Consider the following 10,529-nt stretch of genomic DNA (forward strand, 5'->3'; position numbering starts at 1 on the left):
TTATTTACAAAAACCTCTAGATCAAGGCAGGATATTCTTAGCCCATGGTATACATATTGCTAACCGGCCCTGTTTTTGTTATCTTCAGAGGAGTCCCAGATATCACACCAGTAAAATAAGTGGAATATCTCTGATTTTAACTGTGTTTTTTGAAGGGGAGCTTTAAAAAGAAAAAAAAAAGCCTCCCCATACATCTATTGCATCCTTTAAATTCTTCAAGCCCTTAAAAAAACATGCACAGAGGAAAAAGGACCAAAAAAGGGGTCCAACCCTCCAATTATGTCCCTGTATCTTTAGCCATTTCTCCTTCATTCTTACATTACAAAATATTCTTTATTGCATTGAAGCATACTAGTTTTTATCTCCAGTTCCTCTTAACTAACCTTAATAAAGAGGGGAAAAGATTATTCGCTTTAACCAAGGGTGCTATTTTAGGAAAAGGCAAGGCTGAGTAATCTCTCTCTGCCACCATTTCCAAATTCTCTTTTTCCTTTTTGCTTCTTTCCCCTTCCTACCAGCAGGTAAAACAATTGGGGTCTTTTGGGCCTTAAAGTAACCTTTAGGATTTATAATTGGGTCAAGTGCTCCATGTAGTCCTGAGGGACTTCAGTTTCATTGTCTAAGAAAGCCATTTTTGGACTATCTCTGTGTGGCAAATCCAAATACTTTCTTCTTCTCCCCTCTGACCGCTACAGTCTTTGAAAGAGGTCCTTTCAAGACATCATGGTCACTGTGAATCTCCCCTCAGCTGGTTGTTCTTCTTTATAAACACTTTTCCAACAGTTCTACTAAATGTTTGTGTGTGTGTGTGTGAGAGAGAGAGACAGTGCTTTCCTAGGCTTTCCCTTTCTCTTTGCTGGAATCCGCCCCTGCCCCACTGTTCTCTCCGAGCAACCTCCGCCAATTCAGTAGCTTTTGATACCTCTTGTACCTTGCCGACCAGCTATGCTACCTTTCTGCTAAGAGGTTTCTTCCCTTCAGGCCAGCTGCCTATTCCCAGAAATAGGAACTTTGTTACTGTAGATGTTGACAGCTGCAAAAATCTTATGTGCCCAAAAATGGAAAGAAGAATTAACCCCCACAATGGAAGAATGGATTGAGAAGATGATGGAACTAGTGGAGATGGCAGTGGAGTTAACTGCATTAATTAAGGACAAGAATGTAAATAGTTTTGTGGTTACTTGGAAACACTTCTTGATAACCTGTATGAAAGAGGGGGGGGGATGAAATTTTGACTTTGGGTTTTCATGATTAAATGGGCTATTGGTATAGAAATGGCTTGTAGTGACTATTTGACAGTATAAAGTTAAAAGTTGATACTTTAACTTTATTTAGGTAACTTACTGCATTGGAAAAAAAAACCTGGAAGTTACTGCTTTTTGTTTCTTTCTTCCTCTTTCCTTACTTTATCTTCTCTATCCCCTTCTTTCCTATTCTTTCCATTGTCTTTATTTTCATTTGTATTTTATATTAAGAAAAATATTTTAATAAAATATATATTTTTGAAAATTATTTTGATATTACTACCCAAAAAAGATGAACACACAGAGAAGCTTTTTTTTCTTTTCCTTAGTGGAAAAATATTCCATATTTTGTTTCCACATTGAATCCACCACCAAAAGATGATGTCACTTCTCTGTGTGCAACCCTGCAAGAAAAAAAATATACAGGATAGCTCATTTTTTCACCCTTTTGCAAATCCTCCTTTTTCATATTTTGGCCATTTTTTTTTTTTGGTCTTGATTACAGCAATCTTCTCCTGTCTAGTTATAAATTGTCATCCCTCACCCACTTTCATTTTTTCATAGCACTCACATAACATAACAGACCAAATAATTCCTTATTTTAATCCTTCAACAACTTGATCTAATCCATATACCTTAAATATCTAGACCATCTTTATTTATTTATTTGAAAGATTTCTTTGACTGACCTTCTTAAGCAATTCTGGGCATCAAACAATAATAATAACAATAACCCTTTCCAACTGGATGTCCTCTAGATGTGTTAAACTCTCCAAATCCTCAGACCATCTTTTGACATAAACTGCCTGCCAATTCAGGAGATCAGGCTGGGGAGACTGTTGGTTCTATTCTATCCCAAACATTCGTGCCTCCTGTAAGTTTTGCTTCTCCAATTCCCAGATCTCTTTTGTGATGTAATCTTCTGATGTTTTCGTCCATCTTTTCTTTGATGCATTTTCCCATGAAAGCTTGAAGGTTCTCAGTCTCCCTATCTATCACAGCTTTCTCCAAATGTTCAGCTTTCCAACTTGGAATGTTGAAAACTATAGTCCCAACGCTTGTGAAGGTGCAGCAGATTGCCTTGTTATATCTAATTGAAAAAAACATATGTTACTTTCTTCTGGTTGAAGTTTAAATAATGTGAAGTCTTTAGATGTGGGAACTTTTCTTCTCTCATGATGGGTGGGAAAAATCCGATCTTTCAAACATTGTTGGGCTACATCTTTCACTTCCCATGACTATTACCAATGATGGCTGGGACTCTGTGGTTTCCCATAGTACCATAATATGTAATAATGTTTTTTAAGTTTCCTAAAATGCTTAGTCCTTGGGTCTCCATATAAGAAAGCAGATTTATCACAGAGATCACACTATACACATTATGGATAAAAATGGTATAAATGACAACTGTTGAATCCCCCCTGTTGTGTGTTGGGGAGAAATTGTGTATGTTGCAGCATATCCATCTCTACCTCATTGATATTAGGCCACTTCATGTGTGATGACCAACCTGGTTCAAAGAAAGCATAGAAAATCATGGATCCATATATGATGGCCCCCATTCCCAAAATCTGTAGTATGTGCTATCTTACTTTTTCAGACAATGACCTCTTCATTAACTGGCGGAAATTAAAGAAGGATTTTACGCATGAGTTCTTGAATATAAATGGAACACCCGAAGCAATCAAGTGAATGTAAGAACCCACAATCCACATACACACTCTTATGACTTGGTAGATTAGCTTAATAAGGTCAGAACAGGAAGAGTGGGATTAAGTAAAAGAGAAGTACTAGCATATACCTTCCTGTGCCCCTACATACATTTGTACTGCTGCCAAAATCCATCCTTAAAATGCATTTTATGCATTTGAATAATAGCTCACATTTATTCCCCCCACTGAAAAAACCATCCTAGGGAGGATTGGAAACATCTTTATGGATTTTATTAAAATAAGAAACTCAGACCAGACCCCAAAATGTCACGGGAATCCACAGGCCCTTTTTTCTTTTTTTTTCTTTTTCAATTTTTTTAGGCCAGAAGTGCAACCCCCATCAAACCCAACATTCCCACCCCAGATTATTACAAATTAAAAAATACCTCCATACCCCTGTGTCTCTAGGGAGCACATTGGCTGTGCCTGCTTTCCCATAGTAATAATACTAGTCATAAAAAATTTCCAGAAACCCTGTGTGCCCAGCATCCCCACGTGCTCCAAAGGTGGGGCGGGGTGAGGGTGGGGATCCTGGCACCACTATGACCTCCCATTTCTTTTTTAATTTGTTTATTTGTATATCCCAATGGATGAAAATAGAATTTTGATGGAAAGCAGCTCAAAATAAGACTTTTTTAAAATCCCTTTCCCATTCCACTTGGGTTTTATGTTTTATTCTTCTTCCTAACGATTATTCTCATGACGTTGAAAGGAAAATGTCCTCCCTTCCTTCTTTGTCACTTTCATTGTTCCTTTTCTTTTCTTTCTTTCATTCATTTCAAAGTAAAACAACAGGTAGTTGGATACAGAAACAGCCCCATCTGTATAAAAAAGTCTCCAATGTAAAGGGAGTATGGTAGAAAAATAAGAAAAGGAAAGGGGAGAGAAAAAGAAAAGAAAAGAAAGGGAAGATTAGGCAGAAGGTGAGAGCAGTGTCTTGTTTTGCAGAAGGAAAAAAGAAGAGAACATAAAAAGCTAACTTGGTGAGAACCAAAGGTATCTTACTGGTGGAGGCTTGGGATCCAAGATCTGCCATGGTGGTGGAAAGACCTGTGTTTGTTTGTGTTTGTTTTTAAGGTGAGGAGGGAGGAGCTGTTCCTCAACATGTTCCTCACTGCGTATACTAATCCATTGCCGCCCTCCCACCACAGAATTACTCCCCTTTTCCTCAAGCTGTGGCTGTCATATCTGTGTCTCTTGGACATTTTCTTTAGAGCTGCTCTTGAATAAAAGAGGTTCATGGATGGAATTGAGCATGGGGTTCTTGGAGCAAGTGAGGGGTCCACCACCACTATTGTTGTTGTAGTGAGCCTTGAAAGCAGCATAGTGGTTGAGGTGGTCATGCTCAATGGCAGGAAGTGCAAGATGGCTGTCACCGGGAGCTCCAGCTGCTGCAGGCAGCTCATCTTCAACATTGATGATCTCAATAGTGCGGGTAGGTCCGTGATGCTTATGAAGCTGGTGCTGCTTACGAAGTTTGTAGAAGACAATGAGCATCACAGCAGCCATGAAGGTAATGGCTACAAAACAGCCAATTATGATCTTAGTAGTTTTCATCACATCATCCAAATCTTTCATGCCATTTTCTGTGACATCAGTGATTGGGATAGTAAATGGCTTCTCAGTGCTGCGTGTGCTGCGAGGAGTCAGTGAAGTAGTGGAATAAGTCATGCCCCAGCCTTGGGAAGGTGTTGGCCCAGGTTCCTTCTTTGTGGGAATTGATTCTTCTTGGCCAGAATCCATGGTCTCCACAGTTACAGTAGTGAAGTAAGTATAACCTGTAGTGGCTGGATCCACAGCTGAGACATTGAGTGTGGCTGAAGCAGTGGTGTTGCCAGCTGAATTAGTCACCATACAGGTGTACTGCCCAGTGTCTTGGACTGTCACGTTGGTGAAGTTGAGTGTGCCATCATGAAGGACAGAAATGCGCACCCTATAGGATCCATGTGTCATCAGTGTGCCATTGGGTGTGAGCCAGTTCACTGATGTCATGGAGGTCCCTGTTCGGCACTTTAATTCAGCAGCCATTCCCTCAGTCACATTAAGATCAGTTGGAGGCTCCACTATAACAGGGGCATAACAAGTAAAATGGCTTTGATCCAGCTCTCCAATATATCGCCCTTTTAGGTTTGGTGGGGCATGGCACCGGGCACAGCAGGTAGTGTTGTTGGGAACTGTCTCTTTGAGCCACCAGCTGAGCCACAACACATCACAATTGCAATGCCAAGGATTATGATTGAGGTGAACACGTTCTAGGCGGTGTAAAGGGGTGAACAGATCATGGGGCAAGGACATCAAATTATTGTGGGAGAGATTGAGCTCTTCCAATGACTTAAGGTCATCAAAAGCATTGCGTTCAATGGTGGCTACTTGGGCATGCATCAACCACAACTTGCGAAGGCTAGTCAGACCTTGGAAGGAGCCTGGCCGGATCATGTCCAGGCGGTTTCCAGAAAGCTCAAGTTCTTCTAGCCGTACTAAGGCTGTCAAATTTGGAATATCCTTAAGGTTGCACATGCCCAAGTTCAGGTACCTTAAATTGACCAAGCCTTCAAAAGCTGCTTCTGAGATATACTCCAATTTCTTGAGCTCTCCAAGGTCGAGACGCCGCAAAGAAGGGACTCTATTGAAGGCATAAGAAGGGATGCTTTCAATGGGATTGTTCCTCAGCCATAGCTCCCGCAACTTGGAGAGGTACTCAAAGGCCTGTGTGGGGACAGTGGTTAGCCGGTTGTCAAAGAGCTCCAGTGTATTGAGGTTGGGCAAGCCGTTGAAGGCACCAACCTCAATCTTACGAATGAGGTTCTTGCTAAGTTGTAAAATCTCAAGATGACGAAGATGCTTGAAAGTATCAGTCTTTATCACCTGGATGTTGTTCTCCTGCAGATTGAGGTACCGTGTGTTGATTGAAATGCTCTCGGGCACTTCCACCAGCTCCCGGCGTGTACAGATGACCCGGCTGGCTTGGTTGCTGCAGGAACAAGCAGCTGGGCAGGAAGTGGGGGAGGCTCCACCCAAAACAAATGATGGCAGCCAGAGGGAGATGAGAACAAGATGTTTCCAAATCATTCTAGAGATGCCGGGGGCCAGCCAAGGCTTCCGAGTGCAGCGGCGGGTGGCCATGTCCAAAGCTCATGCTTCAGTGAACAGCACGTTTGATGCTCAGACCTTCAGAAACTGGGAAGAAGAAAAAAGAGAAATAAGGCTCCCAAACCAGATATACTTATAATTAGAAGCACTGGAGTTCAGGAGTCATTCGGTTAAATGGATTCTGGGCAGTTCAAGACACAGGTAAAGATTTCTTTATATACCACTTGATTAATTTACAGAATTTATGGAATTACTGCAAGATGTAGGGATGAAAGGCCACTGGCCTAAAAAGAGTGGTTTAAAAAAAAAAAGTATTAAAATAGCTCTCTCCAAGCTGCCCTCAAATGATTCAGTTTCTGCAATCCCTTCACCTTTTTCTATGGCTTTCTTGAGGGTCTCACCTCTACAATTTGTGTCTAGGATACTGAGACTTCCTGGCCCTGCCTGTTTTCTCTTTTTCACTTTGTCTCAAAATGGAGAAACAACCATTTGCTACCTAAGTTGAAATTTTTGGTAAGTAAAGTAAGTATGTCCATATCCAGGGATAGGTTGCTGCTGGAATTACTGCCGTTCGGTGCCTCAAAAAGTTTGCATCCGAATGCACATTTGCAAATAAAAAGGTCTGTGCATGCGCAAAACCTTAAAAATGGAAATAACTAATTTTTGCACTGAAAATTGTTTTGCTTGTGCGCAGAACTGAAAAACAAGATCGCAGCCCATAGGAGAACCGGTTCAGGGGTGTGACAGGCCTGGGTCACTGCTGATTCCAGCGACCCAGGGCGCCAAGTTACTACCGGTTCAGCTGAACAACTCTGAACCGGTAGGAACCCACCTCTGACCATATCACACCTGATATATAGTGACAAAGTTTGAAATTATAGAGATTATAATATATAGAGAGAAATGGGAAAGGTTGAGATAGAGAAGATAGGGATAGAGACAGAGATATACAGATGAGAGATAGATAGATGAGACATGAGATATCAGAGGGAGAGAGGAGATAGAGAAGAAAAGAGGTGATAGAAATTATAAATCTACAGAGATATAGAAAAGAGAGATGAGAAAGAATAGAGATATGAGATTAGATAGATGACATGTAAATTAGATAGATGATGATAGATAGATAGATAGATGATAGATAGATAGATGATAGATAGATAGATAGATAGATAGATAGATAGATAGATAGATAGATAGATAGATAGATAAGGAGGGAGGGGGATAGAGAGAAAGAGAAAGGCAGGCAGGCAGGCAGATGACAGACATATAGTGATATAAAGAGATAGAGGATAGAAATGATAGAGATAATTCTATTCCTGCCTTAGACATAAAAAATCAGCTGGATGACCTTGGGCCAGTCACTCTCTCTCAGCACAACTCTCCTCACAAGATAGTTGTTGTGAGGAAAATAGGAAGAGGAAGGAACACTATGATAAATAGCCATCTTGAGCTATTTATAAAAACAATAAAGATAAGATATAAAATAAATGAATATAGAGATATATATGATGTAGATATATAAATAGAGATAGAAAGGGAAACAGCTATGTCTACTTTAGAGATTACACTGTTTCCCTTGTGCAGTTTTTAATCAGTCATGCCAAGACCATGGGCTGCAATAAGAGAATTTGCTGGTCTTGTGTAACCTAAGAATTCTGTGATCCACAAAAAGAAAAAAGGGGAGAAGAATGTGTGTCCAATTTCCATCCTTGTGGTAACACAGAATATTATTAGAAAATGCCCCATCTGAGTGAACGCACAGCATGCAATTCACTTTGTATATCCAGGGGGTCTTCCATATGCAGTTATCCTGGTCACCATATTGTTCAATAGTGTTGCTAATAGTGCACTGCCACATCTGAGTCACAGGGGGCAAGAGCAGTGAATGAACACTGATCAGATATTAAAGGACATAGCACAATTGTATACATTACACAGCCTGCTGTATACCACTATATTAGACTACTGTAAAATGCAATGGAAATTGCTGTCCTATGATCAACAAAAAAAAAAAAACTACTGGCATCATTTTCCCCTTGTCTCAGCAAAATATATAAGACAATTCCCTGCAATCAAAAATTAGACTCTCGGGTTAATCAGAAGGCTAAATGTTTAGATGCTAGTTTTCTACATGAGAGAATTAATTGCATGTTAATAGCATGCAATTTTAACGTATTACTGTTTTTGGAAGCTCTAATTATACAACTTATTTCTAGTAGCTTGTGCAAAATGCTGTGTTTTGCAGAGAATGCTGTGTGGTTCCACGATTAATCCTGAAAAATGCTTCTCCTATGCAAAGGAGAATCTGATTTTTTTTAAAGAAATCACCTGATAAGGTTTAGAAAATAAATGCTTCCTCTTCCTACCACAGGAAAGGATAAATTGTAATTGGATTTCATTACTAGCATTCATCCTGCTAAGGATTCACCATATAAAGAAATTCTAGAAATTGCTTCTATTTTCTTCTGGCAAATAGTCAGTGAAACAGTTTAAGGTAGCATAATAGGACTTGTTCCAGGTCTATCCAGCAAGAATAAAAACTCGAAGTTAAGGTTCAAGCATAGGACTTGCCAGCCCAACCTCCTCGTTTTTATTTCATAGTAATGATATGGTGAAATATGCCTTATCATTTCTCAAGTTCTGTTTTTCTACCTTCTCCTCTTTCTATTTTCTTGATTTTGGAGACAAAACTTCACAGGATCCAGCAAGTTAAAATTATGAAAGGGAATTCCTGTCAGTCTTCCTTTTTGCCTCTTGTATTATTATTGTTATTGTTGGTGATGTTCCTGCTGCTATTGCTTTGGCATTATCTGTATTATTAATGCATTGTGCTGCATGTGCAAAAGTAGTGGAGATGTGTTGAATCAGTGACACTGCTTTTTTTCTTTGCACATAATTCCTGTCCCCCATCATTCTCTCGGAGTGTTTCTGGTGGAGGATACTGATGTATTGTGACTGTGCTTTAGAAACACCAAAATGTGTTTCACAGTATACAGGGTTACCGATGTAGCACCTGTTTACAGTCTGTTAATGCAGCTACATATAGTATTATCTTGGGATTGCACAACGGGCCTTCCAAGCTGCAGCACAAGCACAGAAAAAGACAACATTTGCCTTCCGTCCCAAAGGGCTGCACACCACTAAATCCTACTGCTTTTTGATAATTGGTGGCACAGCAGTTAGAATGCACAGCAGTTACAATCTGGGTACTGAGTTAGTATTGCAGGCTAACTCTTCCCACCATCCAGGAGTTCGATCCTGACCAGCTCGTGGCTGATTCAGCCTTCCATCCTTCTGAGGTTGGTAAAATGAGGACCCAGATTGTTGGGGGCAATATGCTGACATTTTTAAACTGCTCAGAGTACTGTAAAGCACTATGGAGCGGTACATAAGTCTAAAAATTGGCAACTCCAAATCTCAACCAACAAGTGCTCCGTTTCACACGTTGGCAGAAAAAAGTCAGAACACAAAATACAAGCTGAGCGGATATGACCTCATAGATGACCCACACACTGTCAAGGACCTTGGAATACTCATCTCAAATGATCTAAGTGCCAGAAGTCACTGTAACAGCATTGCCAAAAAGGCATTAAGAGTTGTTAACCTAATCTTGTGTAGCTTCTTCTCCGGTAATATTGAACTGCGAACTAGGGCATGCAAAACTTTTACTAGACCAATTCTCGAATACAGCTCATCTGTCTGGAACCCGCACTGCATATCAGACATAAATACAATTGAATGAGTTCAGATATTTCACGAGAAGAATCCTCCACTCCTCTGCTCGCAACAGAATATCTTATGCCACCAGACTTGAAATTTTGGGCTTAAACAATTTAGAACTTCACCATCTTCAATCCGAACTAAGTGTAGTGCATAAAATTAACTGCTACAATGTAATACCTGTCAATAAATACTTCAGCTTCAACCACAACACACAAGCTCACAATAGACACAAACTTATGGTAAACCACTTCAAACTTGATTGCAGAAAATACGACTTCAGTAACAGAGTTGTCAATGCCTGGAATGCACTGCCTGACATTGTGGTTTCTTTCCCAAACTCCCAAAAATCTAACCTTAGACTGTTTATATCAACCTCACCCCATTCCTAAGAGATCTTTAAGGGGCGTGCATAAGTGCACCAGCGTGCCTACCATCCCTGTCCTAATATTCCCTTGTATTCATATTCATTTCATGTATTCATAATCATGTCAATACTTATATCTGTTTTCTAATTCATACTTGATGAAATAAATAAATAAAATAAAATAAGTGCTACTGCTGTTTCTAATCTCCATCACTTTGGATTTCCCTGACTGCCTAATATCCCAATCACAAAAAACTGAGTGAAAGGTTTAAACATGTTAGAATTTCATTGAAGCACCTGGCGTATGCAAAAGGCCAGCTTGTAATGGAAATTGAAACACCACATGCCAATTATAATAATTTTATGATAATTCTCATCTCTTGTCAAATAATTTCT

At 39.9% G+C, this 10,529-nt stretch overlaps 1 protein-coding gene across 4 annotated transcripts in view; it reads right to left on the minus strand.

Annotated features, from left to right (window-relative positions):
- Positions 1-1,934: 1,934 nt before the first annotated feature.
- LRRC4B (leucine rich repeat containing 4B) overlaps positions 1,935-10,529 on the minus strand; it is a 154,989-nt gene continuing 146,394 nt past the window's right edge. For all 4 annotated transcript variants that reach the window (XM_081970821.1, XM_081970822.1, XM_081970823.1 and 1 more), the window contains one exon: positions 1,935-6,133. In XM_081970821.1, the coding sequence (XP_081826947.1) occupies positions 4,139-6,079 (1,941 nt within the window). In that variant the 5' untranslated portion in view covers positions 6,080-6,133 and the 3' untranslated portion in view covers positions 1,935-4,138. The remainder of the gene's footprint in view (positions 6,134-10,529) is intronic.

Source organism: Natrix helvetica (genome assembly GCF_964273705.1).
Source record: "Natrix helvetica genome assembly, chromosome: Z".
NCBI lineage: Eukaryota > Metazoa > Chordata > Lepidosauria > Squamata > Natricidae > Natrix > Natrix helvetica.